Source organism: Salvelinus namaycush, chromosome 21 (genome assembly GCF_016432855.1).
Source record: "Salvelinus namaycush isolate Seneca chromosome 21, SaNama_1.0, whole genome shotgun sequence".
Lineage (NCBI taxonomy): Eukaryota > Metazoa > Chordata > Actinopteri > Salmoniformes > Salmonidae > Salvelinus > Salvelinus namaycush.
The window spans coordinates 48,742,211-48,759,396 of record NC_052327.1 but is presented as its reverse complement, the minus strand read 5'-3'; the positions used below and the strand labels follow the sequence as shown (position 1 = coordinate 48,759,396).

At 47.7% G+C, this 17,186-nt stretch overlaps 1 protein-coding gene across 1 annotated transcript in view; it reads left to right on the top strand.

The window, feature by feature from the left end:
• Positions 1 to 15,866, top strand: part of LOC120066766 (disintegrin and metalloproteinase domain-containing protein 10-like) — a 43,479-nt gene extending 27,613 nt beyond the window's left edge. Inside the window, exons 11-16 of the mRNA XM_039018234.1 lie at positions 679 to 829; positions 1,089 to 1,272; positions 2,270 to 2,381; positions 3,680 to 3,900; positions 9,440 to 9,566; positions 14,654 to 15,866. Of these exons, the coding sequence (XP_038874162.1) occupies positions 679 to 829; positions 1,089 to 1,272; positions 2,270 to 2,381; positions 3,680 to 3,900; positions 9,440 to 9,566; positions 14,654 to 14,865 (1,007 nt within the window). The 3' untranslated portion in view covers positions 14,866 to 15,866. The remainder of the gene's footprint in view (positions 1 to 678; positions 830 to 1,088; positions 1,273 to 2,269; positions 2,382 to 3,679; positions 3,901 to 9,439; positions 9,567 to 14,653) is intronic.
• Positions 15,867 to 17,186: the final 1,320 nt, after the last annotated feature.

Here is a 17,186-nt window from a genome sequence, read left to right as displayed (position 1 = left end):
TGCTTTGTCGGGATGTTTCCACTGCTGTCTATGGTGTTTAAAGCTGTTTTGTCGGTATGTTTCCACTGCTGTCTGGTGTTTAAAGCTGCTTTGTCGGGATGTTTCCACTGCTGTCTATGGTGTTTAAAACTGCTTTGTCGGGATGTTTCCACTGCTGTCTATGGTGTTTAAAGCTGCTTTGTCGGGATGTTTCCACTGCTGTCTGGTGTTTAAAGCTGCTTTGTCGGGATGTTTCCACTGCTGTCTATGGTGTTTAAAGCTGCTTTGTCGGGATGTTTCCACTGCTGTCTATGTTGTTTAAAGCTGCTTTGTCGGGATGTTTCCACTGCTGTCTATGGTGTTTAAAGCTGCTTTGTCGGGATGTTTCCACTGCTGTCTATGGTGTTTAAAGCTGCTTTGTCGGGATGTTTCCACTGATGTCTATGGTGTTTGGGATTATCCCTTAGTTTGGGTGTTTAAAGCTGTGTGTAGGGGTTGCAGAATTCTGGAAACTTCCAAGGTTTTTAGGAAATCGCTGTTGGAGGATTCCCGGAATCCTTCAACTTGGATTCCTGGAAAGCCTTGGAATTTTGGTAAAGTGTAGATGTTTGGAAATCTACGCTGTGTCACAGATCAAATGTGTTGTTTTAAATGTCATTTCCTAACGTGTGTGTGTGTTCTATCTGCCTCCTCACGCAGAGTCAGGCCAGCCCATCTGTGGTAATGGGTTAGTGGAACCAGGGGAGGAGTGTGACTGTGGATACAGCGATCAGTGCAGAGACCAGTGTTGCTATGACGCCGGGCAGCCTGACAACAGGAAGTGTAAACTAAAACCCAACAAAGTCTGCAGGTAAGATAAGGTAGCCCTTTTTTAAGAGCTGCGATACAGTACAATGCTATTCTGTTCTAGTTTTTTCTTCTTTCTAACCTGTGGTGCAGGAAGTGACATAAACTAAGGAATAGATACTCCTGCACACTTAGTTACCATGCAAATGTCATGGGAATTAAAGTGTTAAAGTGGGAATTAAAGTGTTAAAGTGTGCAGAGGCTTATTTCTGTCATTTAGTTATTTTAACCCTTTTTCCCCCCCCTCTCTCTCCCTCCCCCAGTCCTAGCCAGGGCCTGTGCTGTACTCCTGAGTGCTTCTATAAGGGTCGTAATGAGAAGTGTCGTGAAGAGTCTGAGTGTGCCCATCAGGGCATGTGTAACGGGGGTACGGCTCAGTGCCCCACCTCAGAACCCAAGGCCAACTTCACCGCCTGCCACGGAGAGACTCAAGTCTGCCTCAACGGGGTGAGTGGATACCTGGCTACCTGAAGCGTGTAGTTAAATACCTGGCTACCTTCAAGGTTTGGGGGTCAATTCCATTTCAATTCCATACAATTCAGAAAGTATTCCAAATGTTCCTCATTTGAAAAGCATTAAAGAGAATTGGAATTTCAGTGTACTTCCTGAATTTCAGTGTACTTCCTGAATTTCAATGTACTTCCTGAATTTCAGTGTACTTCCTGAATTTCAATGTACTTCCTGAATTTCAGTGTACTTCCTGAATTTCAGTGTACTTCCTGAACCCCCCCCCCAACCCTACTGTCTGTCTGTCTACCAATTTATCAGTCACCACATGTGAAGCTCCCTCCCTCACAGGAAAACATTGTAATGGCTGAGTGCCAAATCAAATCAAATTGTATTGGTTAGCATGGTTAACATGGTTAGCAGATGTTAATGCGAGTGTAGCGAAACGCTTGTAATTGAAACACCCCGCCTCTGTTTGGGTAAAAAGCGGACGGATCGACCCGGATAAATGTAACCACTGTCAAATTCATGGACAGAGCTATGGATGCAAGGACTGACCATACATGATACAACCATTATAGTTGAACCATGTTATGAGGCTCTACAGTGTTTGTTTACGTTGGTGTTGTTTACAAACATTGGGGTCAAACAGACTTCTATGTTGGGTTCTGATGTGGTACGACAGTTGAGCCATTTATAAGTTCTATTCTTCAACAATCAATGGGTGTATGTGTCATCAATTTATAAGTCAAAATATGGATGGAGCAACTAAGGATTCTAGCTTTAAAATAGTGATTGCTTGATGCTGCTTGACTGTAATTATTTTATACTTAATCTCAAATACCAGGAACCTTTTTTATTTTATTCACTTACAAATGCCTATGTTTGCTGAAATTCTACTTTTAGCTACACATGTCTACAATTCCAAAATAAAATACACCTTAAATATAAAAGTAATTTGAGTTTGACCCATCTCCTCCATGTGCTCCTCCTCTAGGGCTGCTCTGGCTCCATCTGTGAGAAGTATGGTCTGGAGGTCTGTACCTGTGCCAGCGTGGAGGGCAAGGACGAGACTGACGAGCTGTGCCACGTCTGCTGTAGCGAGAAGAGTGAGTCCTGCTTGTTTGTGTGTGTGTGTGTGTGTGTGTGTGTGTGTGTGTGTGTGTGTGTGTGTGTGTGTGTGTGTGTGTGTGTGTGTGTGTGTGTGTGTGTGTGTGTGTGTGTGTGTGTGTGTGTGTGTGTGTGTGTTGCCGCCTCAGGTCACTCTACCCCAAAGAGTGTGAGCACTACTCTCTTAACCGGATTCCTGACGTTTTAGGGGCATATTTCAGTAGTATTATGTCCTGACGTTAACATTAACACATTTTAGGGGCATATTTCAGTAGTATTATGTCCTGACGTTAACATTAACATGTTTTAGGGGCATATTTCAGTGGTATTAAGTCCTTTTCAGCAGGGTTGCAAAATTCTAGATACTTTCCCAAAGTTGCTGCGTTTTTCAGCATTCCCAGTTGGAGCATTCCCAGTTGGAGCATTCCCAGTTGGAACATTCCCAGTTGGAGCACATTCCCAGTTGGAGCACATTCCCAGTTGGAGCACATTCCCAGTTGGAGCACATTCCCAGTTGGAGCACATTCCCAGTTGGAGCACATTCCCAGTTGGAGCACATTCCCAGTTGGATCATTTACAGTTGGAGCATTCCCAGTTGGAGCATTCCCAGTTGGAACATTTACAGTTGGAACATTTACAGTTGGAGCATTTACAGTTGGAGCACATTCACAGTTGGAGCACATTCCCAGTTGGAGCATTTACAGTTGGAGCACATTCACAGTTGGAGCACATTCCCAGTTGGAGCATTTACAGTTGGAGCATTCCCAGTTGGAGCATTCCCAGTTGGAACATTCCCAGTTGGAGCATTCCCAGTTGGAGCATTCCCAGTTGGAACATTCCCAGTTGGAACATTCCCAGTTGGAGCATTCCCAGTTGGAGCATTCCCAGTTGGAACATTCCCTCGTGATTCTGGGAATACTCCAATCCAGGTTTTCTGAAAAACCAAGTAACTTTTCTGGAATTTTTCAGCCTTACTTTTACCACCTTGTATGACAACTACATTGTATGACAACTACATTGTATGACAAGGTTTTTAAAGGGTTTTGGGATTATTTATGTAATGAATAGTTAGAGCGTCGGATCAGTAACTGTAAAGGTTGCCGGATCGAATCCCTGAGCTGACAAGGTAAAAATCTGTCGTTCTGCCCCAGAACAAGGCATTTAACCCACTGTTACCCGGTAGCCCGGGGAATAAGAAATAAGAATTTTTTCTTAACTGACTTGCCAAGTTTAATAAAGGTTAAATAAATGACTAGTGCTATAAAAGTTATTATTAGTTGATTGTCTTGTCTTGCAGTGAACCCCAACACCTGCAGCAGTACAGGCTCAGAGAAACTGGCCCGGTTCTTCAATAAGAAAATCACCACGCTGCCCGCGGGGTCTCCCTGCAACGACTTCAAGGGCTACTGTGACGTGTTCATGAAGTGTCGGCTGGTGGACGCGGACGGCCCTCTGGCCAGACTGAAGAAGGCCATCTTCAACCCTGAGCTCTATGAAAACATTGCAGAGTGGATAGTGGTACGTAGCTTACCGACTGAGTGGATAGTGGTACGTAGCTTACCGACTGAGTGGATAGTGGTACGTAGCTTACTGACTGAGTGGATAGTGGTACGTAGCTTACTGACTGGGTGGATAGTGGTACGTAGCTTACCGACTGGGTGGATAGTGGTACGTAGCTTACCGACTGAGTGGATAGTGGTACGTAGCTTACCGACTGAGTGGATAGTGGTACGTAGCTTACCGACTGAGTGGATAGTGGTACGTAGCTTACTGACTGAGTGGATAGTGGTACGTAGCTTACTGACTGAGTGGATAGTGGTACGTAGCTTACTGACTGGGTGGATAGTGGTACGTAGCTTACTGACTGAGTGGATAGTGGTACGTAGCTTACTGACTGAGTGGATAGTGGTACGTAGCTTACTGACTGAGTGGATAGTGGTATGTAGCTTACTGACTGAGTGGATAGTGGTACGTAGCTTACTGACTGAGTGGATAGTGGTACGTAGCTTACTGACTGTGTGGATAGTGGTACGTAGCTCACTGACTGAGTGGATAGTGGTACGTAGCTTACCGACTGAGTGGATAGTGGTACGTAGCTTACCGACTGAGTGGATAGTGGTACGTAGCTTACCGACTGAGTGGATAGTGGTACGTAGCTTACCGACTGAGTAGATAGTGGTACGTAGCTCACTGACTGAGTGGATAGTGATACGTAGCTCACTGACTGAGTGGATAGTGGTACGTAGCTTACTGACTGAGTGGATAGTGGTACGTAGCTTACTGACTGGGTGGATAGTGGTACGTAGCTTACTGACTGAGTGGATAGTGGTACGTAGCTTACTGACTGAGTGGATAGTGGTATGTAGCTTACTGACTGAGTGGATAGTGGTACGTAGCTTACTGACTGAGTGGATAGTGGTACGTAGCTTACTGACTGTGTGGATAGTGGTACGTAGCTCACTGACTGAGTGGATAGTGGTACGTAGCTCACTGACTGAGTGGATAGTGGTACGTAGCTTACCGACTGAGTGGATAGTGGTACGTAGCTTACCGACTGAGTGGATAGTGGTACGTAGCTTACCGACTGAGTGGATAGTGGTACGTAGCTTACCGACTGAGTAGATAGTGGTACGTAGCTCACTGACTGAGTGGATAGTGATACGTAGCTCACTGACTGAGTGGATAGTGGTACGTAGCTTACTGACTGAGTGGATAGTGGTACGTAGCTTACTGACTGAGTGGATAGTGGTACGTAGCTTACTGACTGAGTGGATAGTGGTACGTAGCTTACTGACTGAGTGGATAGTGGTACGTAGCTTACTGACTGAGTGGATAGTGGTACGTAGCTTACTGACTGAGTGGATAGTGGTACGTAGCTTACTGACTGAGTGGATAGTGGTACGTAGCTTACTGACTGAGTGGATAGTGGTACGTAGCTTACTGACTGAGTGGATAGTGGTACGTAGCTTACTGACTGAGTGGATAGTGGTACGTAGCTTACTGACTGAGTGGATAGTGGTACGTAGCTTACTGACTGAGTGGATAGTGGTACGTAGCTTACTGACTGAGTGGATAGTGGTACGTAGCTCACTGACTGAGTGGATAGTGGTACGTAACTCACTGACTGAGTGGATAGTGGTACGTAGCTCACTGACTGAGTGGATAGTGGTACGTAGCTTACTGACTGAGTGGATAGTGGTACGTAGCTTACTGACTGAGTGGATAGTGGTACGTAGCTTACTGACTGAGTGGATAGTGGTACGTAGCTTACTGACTGAGTGGATAGTGGTACGTAGCTTACTGACTGAGTGGATAGTGGTACGTAGCTTACTGACTGAGTGGATAGTGGTACGTAGCTTACTGACTGAGTGGATAGTGGTACGTAGCTTACTGACTGAGTGGATAGTGGTACGTAGCTTACTGACTGAGTGGATAGTGGTACGTAGCTTACTGACTGAGTGGATAGTGGTACGTAGCTTACTGACTGAGTGGATAGTGGTACGTAGCTTACTGACTGAGTGGATAGTGGTACGTAGCTTACTGACTGAGTGGATAGTGGTACGTAGCTTACTGACTGAGTGGATAGTGGTACGTAGCTTACTGACTGAGTGGATAGTGGTACGTAGCTTACTGACTGAGTGGATAGTGGTACGTAGCTTACTGACTGAGTGGATAGTGGTACGTAGCTTACTGACTGAGTGGATAGTGGTACGTAGCTTACTGACTGAGTGGATAGTGGTACGTAGCTTACTGACTGAGTGGATAGTGGTACGTAGCTTACTGACTGAGTGGATAGTGGTACGTAGCTTACTGACTGAGTGGATAGTGGTACGTAGCTTACTGACTGAGTGGATAGTGGTACGTAGCTTACTGACTGAGTGGATAGTGGTACGTAGCTTACTGACTGAGTGGATAGTGGTACGTAGCTTACTGACTGAGTGGATAGTGGTACGTAGCTTACTGACTGGGTGGATAGTGGTACGTAGCTTACTGACTGAGTGGATAGTGGTACGTAGCTTACCGACTGAGTGGATAGTGGTACGTAGCTTACCGACTGAGTGGATAGTGGTACGTAGCTTACCGACTGAGTGGATAGTGGTACGTAGCTTACCGACTGAGTGGATAGTGGTACGTAGCTCACTGACTGAGTGGATAGTGGTACGTAGCTTACTGACTGAGTGGATAGTGGTACGTAGCTTACTGACTGAGTGGATAGTGATACGTAGCTTACTGACTGAGTGGATAGTGGTACGTAGCTCACTGACTGAGTGGATAGTGGTACGTAGCTTACTGACTGAGTGGATAGTGGTACGTAGCTTACTGACTGAGTGGATAGTGGTACGTAGCTTACTGACTGAGTGGATAGTGGTACGTAGCTCACTGACTGAGTGGATAGTGGTACGTAGCTTACTGACTGAGTGGATAGTGGTACGTAGCTTACCGACTGTGTGGATAGTGGTACGTAGCTTACCGACTGAGTGGATAGTGGTACGTAACTGAGTGGATAGTGGTACGTAGCTTACTGACTGAGTGGATAGTGGTACGTAGCTTACTGACTGAGTGGATAGTGGTACGTAGCTTACCGACTGAGTGGATAGTGGTACGTAGCTTACCGACTGAGTGGATAGTGGTACGTAGCTTACCGACTGAGTGGATAGTGGTACGTAGCTTACCGACTGAGTGGTTAGTGGTACGTAGCTTACCGACTGAGTGGATAGTGGTACGTAGCTTACCGACTGAGTGGATAGTGGTACGTAGCTTACCGACTGAGTGGATAGTGGTACGTAGCTTACCGACTGAGTGGATAGTGGTACGTAGCTTACCGACTGAGTGGATAGTGGTACGTAGCTTACTGACTGAGTGGATAGTGGTACGTAGCTTACCGACTGAGTGGATAGTGGTACGTAGCTTACTGACTGAGTGGATAGTGGTACGTAGCTTACCGACTGAGTGGATAGTGGTACGTAGCTTACCGACTGAGTGGATAGTGGTACGTAGCTTACCGACTGAGTGGATAGTGGTACGTAGCTTACCGACTGAGTGGATAGTGGTACGTAACTTACCGACTGAGTGGATAGTGGTACGTAGCTTACCGACTGAGTGGATAGTGGTACGTAGCTTACCGACTGAGTGGATAGTGGTACGTAGCTTACTGACTGAGTGGATAGTGGTACGTAGCTTACCGACTGAGTGGATAGTGGTACGTAGCTTACCGACTGAGTGGATAGTGGTACGTAGCTTACTGACTGAGTGGATAGTGGTACGTAGCTTACTGACTGAGTGGATAGTGGTACGTAGCTTACCGACTGAGTGGATAGTGGTACGTAGCTTACCGACTGAGTGGATAGTGGTACGTAGCTTACCGACTGAGTGGATAGTGGTACGTAGCTTACCGACTGAGTGGATAGTGGTACGTAGCTTACCGACTGAGTGGATAGTGGTACGTAGCTTACTGACTGGATAGTGGTACGTAGCTTACCGACTGAGTGGATAGTGGTACGTAGCTTACTGACTGAGTGGATAGTGGTACGTAACTTACTGACTGAGTGGATAGTGGTACGTAGCTTACTGACTGAGTGGATAGTGGTACGTAGCTTACTGACTGAGTGGATAGTGGTACGTAGCTTACCGACTGAGTGGATAGTGGTACGTAGCTTACCGACTGAGTGGATAGTGGTACGTAGCTTACCGACTGAGTGGATAGTGGTACGTAGCTTACCGACTGAGTGGATAGTGGTACGTAGCTTACCGACTGAGTGGATAGTGGTACGTAGCTTACCGACTGAGTGGATAGTGGTACGTAGCTTACCGACTGAGTGGATAGTGGTACGTAGCTTACTGACTGAGTGGATAGTGGTACGTAGCTTACTGACTGAGTGGATAGTGGTACGTAGCTTACTGACTGAGTGGATAGTGGTACGTAGCTTACTGACTGAGTGGATAGTGATACGTAGCTTACTGACTGAGTGGATAGTGGTACGTAGCTTACTGACTGAGTGGATAGTGGTACGTAGCTTACCGACTGAGTGGATAGTGGTACGTAGCTTACCGACTGAGTGGATAGTGGTACGTAGCTTACCGACTGAGTGGATAGTGGTACGTAGCTTACTGACTGACTGACTGATTCTGTCAGCTGACCAGAAAAGGTCACTATATTCCCATGACTGTAATTCTGACTTACTATGTATTTCACTGATTTTGAAGAGAGAGAAAAGTCAGTCAGACGCATAAAGAAAACCATGGAGGACAGGAAAGCAAAGTGTTCCCATGTTGAACTAGTTCATGTGTCTGAAGGTAGAATTCTGCCTACTGTCAACACCTTGTTCAACACTTTTATAAGCCATAAAATGCACATTTTTCCCTACTTCCACTCCAGCTACAACTAGCACTGCAGCAGCACGAGTATAGCAACGTATTTCCATAGGCTTTGTTGTCGATAAGCTCGTGTTGTTGTGCTGAACTAAAATATAAACGCAACATGTAAAAAGTGTTGGTCCCACGTTTCATGAGCTGAAATAGAAGATCCCTGAAATGTTCCATACGCACAAAAAACGTATTTCTCTCAAATTTTGTGCACAAATTTGTTTACATCCCTGTTAGTGAGCATTTCTCCTTTGCCAAGATAATCCATCCACCTGACAGGTGTGGCATATCAAGAAGCTGATTAAACAGCATGATCATTACACAGGTGCACCTTGTGCTGGGGAAAATAAAATGCTAATGTACAGTTTTGTCTCAAGTTTTGAGGGAGCGTGCAATTGGCATGCTGACTGCAGGAATGTCCACCAGAGCTGTTGCTAGAGAATTTAATGTTCATTTCTCTACCATAAGCTAGAGAATTTAATGTTCATTTCTCTACCATAAGCCACAACGTCGTTTTAGAGAATTTGGCAGTACGTCCAACCGACCAGTCAGACGCATGCATAAAGAATACCATGGAGGATAACACAAAAACAATTGTATTTTCGTTATGGACTCTAGTGGACAGATGTTGTTAGAAGTTGTGTGTTTATGAAAAATATATCTCCATTTCTTCGTGTTTTTCTTCTGGTTCCAGGCTCACTGGTGGGCAGTGCTGTTGATGGGCATCGCTCTGATCATGCTGATGGCTGGCTTCATTAAGATCTGTAGTGTCCACACTCCCTCCAGCAACCCCAAACTGCCCCCACCCAAACCACTACCAGGTGAGTCTCCACACGCCCTCAAGCAACCCCAAACCACTACCAGGTGAGTCTCCACACCCCCTCTAGCAACCCCAAACCACTACCAGGTGAGTCTCCACACGCCCTCTAGCAACCCCAAACCACTACCAGGTGAGTCTCGGCACCCCCTCTAGCAACCCCAAACCACTACCAGGTGAGTCTCGGCACCCCCTCTAGCAACCCCAAACCACTACCAGGTGAGTCTCCACACCCCCTCTAGCAACCCCAAACCACTACCAGGTGAGTCTCCACACCCGCTCTGGCAACCCCAAACCACTACCAGGTGAGTCTCCACACCCCCTCTAGCAACCCCAAACCACTACCAGGTGAGTCTCCACACGCCCTCTAGCAACCCCAAACCACTACCAGGTGAGTCTCCACACCCCCTCTAGCAACCCCAAACCACTACCAGGTGAGTCTCCACACCCCCTCTGGCAACCCCAAACCACTACCAGGTGAGTCTCCACACCCCCTCTAGCAACCCCAAACCACTACCAGGTGAGTCTCCACACGCCCTCTAGCAACCCCAAACCACTACCAGGTGAGTCTCCACACCCCCTCTGGCAACCCCAAACCACTACCAGGTGAGTCTCCACACCCCCTCTAGCAACCCCAAACCACTACCAGGTGAGTCTCCACACCCCCTCTAGCAACCCCAAACCACTACCAGGTGAGTCTCCACACCCCCTCTAGCAACCCCAAACCACTACCAGGTGAGTCTCCACACGCCCTCTAGCAACCCCAAACCACTACCAGGTGAGTCTCCACACCCCCTCTAGCAACCCCAAACCACTACCAGGTGAGTCTCGGCACCCCCTCTAGCAACCCCAAACCACTACCAGGTGAGTCTCCACACGCCCTCTAGCAACCCCAAACCACTACCAGGTGAGTCTCCACACCCCCTCTAGCAACCCCAAACCACTACCAGGTGAGTCTCCACACGCCCTCTAGCAACCCCAAACCACTACCAGGTGAGTCTCCACACCCCCTCTAGCAACCCCAAACCACTACCAGGTGAGTCTCCACACGCCCTCTAGCAACCCCAAACCACTACCAGGTGAGTCTCCACACCCCCTCTAGCAACCCCAAACCACTACCAGGTGAGTCTCGGCACCCCCTCTAGCAACCCCAAACCACTACCAGGTGAGTCTCGGCACCCCCTCTAGCAACCCCAAACCACTACCAGGTGAGTCTCCACACGCCCTCTAGCAACCCCAAACCACTACCAGGTGAGTCTCCACACCCCCTCTAGCAACCCCAAACCACTACCAGGTGAGTCTCCCCACCCCCTCTAGCAACCCCAAACCACTACCAGGTGAGTCTCCACACCCCCTCTAGCAACCCCAAACCACTACCAGGTGAGTCTCCCCACCCCCTCTAGCAACCCCAAACCACTACCAGGTGAGTCTCCACACGCCCTCTAGCAATCCCAAACCACTACCAGGTGAGTCTCGGCACCCCCTCTAGCAACCCCAAACCACTACCAGGTGAGTCTCCACACCCCCTCTAGCAACCCCAAACCACTACCAGGTGAGTCTCCACACCCCCTCTAGCAACCCCAAACCACTACCAGGTGAGTCTCCACACCCCCTCTAGCAACCCCAAACCACTACCAGGTGAGTCTCCACACGCCCTCTAGCAACCCCAAACCACTACCAGGTGAGTCTCCACACCCCCTCTAGCAACCCCAAACCACTACCAGGTGAGTCTCCACACGCCCTCTAGCAACCCCAAACCACTACCAGGTGAGTCTCCACACCCCCTCTAGCAACCCCAAACCACTACCAGGTGAGTCTCGGCACCCCCTCTAGCAACCCCAAACCACTACCAGGTGAGTCTCGGCACCCCCTCTAGCAACCCCAAACCACTACCAGGTGAGTCTCGGCACCCCCTCTAGCAACCCCAAACCACTACCAGGTGAGTCTCCACACCCCCTCTAGCAACCCCAAACCACTACCAGGTGAGTCTCCACACCCCCTCTAGCAACCCCAAACCACTACCAGGTGAGTCTCCACACGCCCTCTAGCAACCCCAAACCACTACCAGGTGAGTCTCCACATGCCCTCTAGCAACCCCAAACCACTACCAGGTGAGTCTCCACACCCCCTCTAGCAACCCCAAACCACTACCAGGTGAGTCTCCACACGCCCTCTAGCAACCCCAAACCACTACCAGGTGAGTCTCCACACCCCCTCTAGCAACCCCAAACCACTACCAGGTGAGTCTCCACACGCCCTCTAGCAACCCCAAACCACTACCAGGTGAGTCTCCACACCCCCTCTAGCAACCCCAAACCACTACCAGGTGAGTCTCAGCACCCCCTCTAGCAACCCCAAACCACTACCAGGTGAGTCTCGGCACCCCCTCTAGCAACCCCAAACCACTACCAGGTGAGTCTCCACACCCCCTCTAGCAACCCCAAACCACTACCAGGTGAGTCTCCACACCCCCTCTAGCAACCCCAAACCACTACCAGGTGAGTCTCGGCACCCCCTCTAGCAACCCCAAACCACTACCAGGTGAGTCTCGGCACCCCCTCTAGCAACCCCAAACCACTACCAGGTGAGTCTCCACACGCCCTCTAGCAATCCCAATCCACTACCAGGTGAGTCTCGGCACCCCCTCTAGCAACCCCAAACCACTACCAGGTGAGTCTTGGCAACCCCAAACCACTACCAGGTGAGTCTCCACACCCCCTCTAGCAATGTTTTTTGACATGCAAAGACCCAAACGGCGTTACATAGTATGTATGTCGTGAAGCTAATAGCAGTGACGCTATTACTGTGTTACTCCGGTAGGGAAACATCTGAAAAACAGTGCTCGACCAGTCTGCGAAAGCCAACATCACCCACGACAGAGAACGGTTGATTGGAAAAGGGCAATGAATTCCATTATCTTGGCTTTAATGGATTTCGCCTTTTGAGTTGCCTCGCTGAAATTTTTGCTACTCTTTCAAATGACTGCTGGACATGTTGACAGCTCGATCCACACAGCAGACATTGTGGGCTAGGTTAGGAATGCTGTGTTGCACGTGTAGCGCTACATTTTACGTGGCGTCATTACGTCATCTACCTACGTTATATAGGTATGCACGTCAGCTTTGACGTCGGTTTTACAAATCGGGGCATTAAACTAGACATCGGGCCGATACCGATGTTGTCATTACTGCATATTGTCTTTGCTTGAATTGCCCTGCCAGTGTTTTTTTTCTCTTTCTTCTAAGACCTGTAAGGTATATGATCACACTGGTAATAGATCGTTTGTTATATTACTTGTGAGGCACAGCTAAGTGATAACGTAATTTATTTATTTACTGGACTGATGGTCTGCATCTGATGGTCAGTCTGAGAGGAGGGAGCAGCGGTGAGGCTGTCTCTCACTTGACTCACCGTCCCCGCCGCTCTCCCCGCTGAGAAAAGGGTACACAGTCTTCCAGCTGATGACGCAAATCAAGTCGAACTGCATTAATGATGTTACTCCTGTGACCAGAGAAAGTGAAATATTCCTCGATATTAAAAACAGTCAAGCCGGAAGACGCCAATAATTCGCTGAACAAAAATATAAATGCAACGATGTCAACGATTTTACTGAGTTACAGTTCATAGAAGGAAATCAGTAAATTGACATAAATTCATTAGGCCCTAATCTATGGATTTCAGATGACTGGGAATACAGTTGGTCACAGATACCTTAAACAAAAAGGGTAGGGGCGTGGATCAGAAAACCAGTCAAAACCAGGCACACTTCTCCAGCATGCTGGTGGCCATCGAAGGTGAGCATTTGCCCACTGAAGTCTGTTACGACGCCGAACTGCAGTCAGGTCAAGACCCTGGTGAGGACAACGAGACCACAGATGAGCTTCCCTGAGACGGTTTCTGACAGTTTGTGCAGAAATTCTTCAGTTGTGCAAATCCACACTTTCATCAGATGTCCAGGTGGCTGGTCTCAGATGATCCTGCAGGTGAAGAAGCTGGATGTGGAGGTCCTGGGCTGGCGTGGTAACACGTGGTCTGCGGTTGTGAGCGTGGTTGGACGTACTGCCAAATTCTCTAAAACGACGTTGGAGGTGGCTTATGATAGAGAAATGAACATTACATTCTCTAGCAACAGCTCTGGTGGACATTCCTGTAGTTAGCATTCCAGTTGCACGCTCCCTCAACTTGAGACATCTGTGGCATTGTGTTGTGATAAAACTGCACATTTTAGTGGCATTTTATTGTCCCCAGCACAAGGTGCACCTGTGTAATGATCATGCTGTTTAATCAGCTTCTTGATATGCCACACCTGTCAGGTGGATGGATTATCTTGGCAAAGGAGAAATGCTCACTAACAGGGATGTAAACAAATTTGTGCACAAAATTTGAGAGAAATAAGCTTTTTGTGCGTATGGAACATTTCAGGGATCTTCTATTTCAGCTCATGAAATGCGGGACCAACACTTTTTACATGTTGCATTTATATTTTAGTTCAGCACAACAACACAAGCTTATCGACAACAAAGCTTATCGAAACACGTTGCTATACTCGTGCTGCTGCAGTGCAAGTTGTAGCTTGAGTGGAAGTAGGGAAAATGTGCATTTTATGACTTATAAAAGTGTTGAACAAGGTGTTGACAGTGCTGAATAGCAACTTAAACATGAATTTACTCATAAAAAACAGCAGCTCTTTGCTTTATTCGTTGAGTCTCTCTCTAGTCATGGTCTGAAACGTTTTAATCTCACAGTATCAACTTTGCTGTGTACTTTTTTACAGTGTCTGGATTCAGGAAACTGTGCAGACAAGGTGATCCGAGATTTCTGATTGCTCAGCAGTAGGCCTATAGGTGCACTTGAGTTGCTCTCTGGGCCTGCCGGGTAGGCAGAGTTCTACCTTCAGACACATGTACTGGTTCAAAATGGGAACACTTTGCCTTCAAAGTGTCAAGTACACTTACCGCCAACAGAGCGAAAATAATATAAAACATTTGAATGCAAATGCTTTATCGTTGGGTTTTTACAGAAATGTTTGATGAATCGCGATCGACTGGTTGTCGCCCACTGTGCTAGACTAACCTCTCCCTCTTACCCCAGGCACGTTGAAGAGGAGGAGAGCCCAGCAGCACGCCAGGGAGGCCCAGGTGCACCAGTCCCAGTCCCACCACGGAGATGTCAGTCACGGCCAGCACCACCCTGTCTCTGGGGGCCAGCGGCAGCAGCCCTCCCGCCAGCCCCAGCCCCAGAGGCACCACCGCAGCCAGGGCCAGCCCAGAGAAAACTACCAGATGGGCCAGATGAGACGCTGAGCTGCTGAGACACTGGGGTTCGGGGTGGGAACGCTGCTCCCGTCATCGACTGCTCCTTGCCTTGCCTTGGCTCCTCCTTGTGCCTATCTATGTCACTGCTGGGATTGAGATTTGAACCCATTTGTTGGTATTTGAACCCATGTCTCCAGGGTGAAAATCCCACATCTTAATCATTAAACCTAGAGGATTGTCTTAGATGTTTTATGATTTAGGATAGATGGAATTGGGAAAGGGAAAGAAAAGGGAACAACACTTTTTTAGTTTTTACACACTTTTTTAGGATGTCCTCTTTATCTAATGGTTACGGCGTTGTGTTGCCACGTGGGAGACCCGGATTCAAATCCCACCGGTTTACACCTAACAGTGGGATACAACACGTGCTTCACTCCGCCCAAAGAACGGCCTAAACTGGTTGTTTACCATCCCCATACGTCAGACCCTCCATCTACAAACAGACAAACAGGACGGAGTTGAGAGAGCTCAAATAAAGACCTCTTCCAACGACCACCACTGGAGCTGCAGCACCTCTGACCTCTTCAAATAAAGACCCCCTCCAACGACCACCTCTGACCTCTTAAAATAAAGACCCCCTCCAACGACCACCACTGGAGCTGAAGACCTCTGACCTCTTCAAATAAAGACCCCCTCCAACGACCACCACTGGAGCTGAAGACCTCTGACCTCTTCAGTCTTCATCCAGCTGTTTTCTGGGGCTCTCGCTGTGAGAGTGAAATCTGCCATTTTAGTTGACCTTCCTCCATTTTGTCATTCTGTGGAGTGGAAGTGACCATCAGCCATTGCATTCTTTTTCATTTTTTATTTTTATGGAGTTCCAAGGAGTGGAGGAATGGTTCCATCACATGTAGATTTAGTCACGTGTTTTTTTTTCTTTCCATTTGCAAAGTCCCTCCTGAGTGAGAACACACATATGTTCCAAGGCTCCTGGTTGGTTGAAATGTTTTGTCAGCCATCTTAGCCAGAAATTAAAGAGATTTGCTGGACTTGTGATTACGACACAATGTTTCAAACTCAACAGCAAAAAGACACAAGGCTCTTCTCTTCGTTTCTCCGTGCAGACTCTCTGACCTGTCTGTCTGACTGACTGACTGACTGTCTGTCTGTCTGACCTGTCTGTCTGACTGACTGTCTCTGACTGACTGTCTGTCTGTAAAGATTTCAGTATAACATGAGTGAAAAAACACGACTATTTCTTCTACTGTAAATGTACATATGATTCTTTATTGTTTTTTGGTTAGTACTGTACTCTCAGGACAGTAACACAAAAGAAGGTATCTGAAAGAGTATATGGGTAAGTTCTGTGGACTGGACACTGAAGTTGGGAATTTTGACAGCATTTCAGCAATCAAGTTCTCATTTTGCTGCAATCATGGAATCCTATGGATGGAATTCTCATAGTGTTTAGTTTCAAGAGGTTCCAGAGGTAGAACATAAGGTCACCACCATATCTCACTACTTCTCACCTTTGACCTTTTGTGACGTTCAAGAGCTCCCTCATCTCTTCATCTGGTATTTTTGCTAACAACTTGTTCTGGTCGTGACGTAACAACTTGTTCTGGTCATGACGTAACAACTTGTTCTGGACGTGACGTAACAACTTGTTCTGGTCGTGACGTAACAACTTGTTCTGGTCGTGACGTAACAACTTGTTCTGGTCATGACGTAACAACTTGTTCTGGACGTGACGTAACAACTTGTTCTGGTCGTGACGTAACAACTTGTTCTGGTCATGACGTAACAACTTGTTCTGGTCGCGACGTGACGTAACAACTTGTTCTGGTCGCGACGTGACGTAACAACTTGTTCTGGACGTGACGTAACAACTTGTTCTGGTCGCGACGTGACGTAATAACTTGTTCGCGACGTGACGTAACAACTTGTTCTGGTCGCGACGTGACGTAACAACTTGTTCTAGTCGCAACGTGACGTAACAACTTGTTCTGGTCGCGACGTGACAACTTGTTCTGGTCGCGACGTAACAACTTGTTCTGGTCGCGACGTAACAACTTGTTCTGGTCGTGACGTGACGTAACAACTTGTTCTGGTCGTGACGTAACAACTTGTTCTGGTCGCGACGTGACGTAACAACTTGTTCTGGTCGCGACGTAACAACTTGTTCTGGTCGCGACGTAACAACTTGTTCTGGTCGCAATGTGACGTAACAACTTGTTCTGGTCGCGACGTGACGTAACAACTTGTTCTGGTCGCGACGTGACGTAACAACTTGTTCTGGTCGCGACGTGACGTAACAACTTGTTCTGGTCGCGACGTGACGTAACAACTTGTTCTGGTCGTGACGTAAC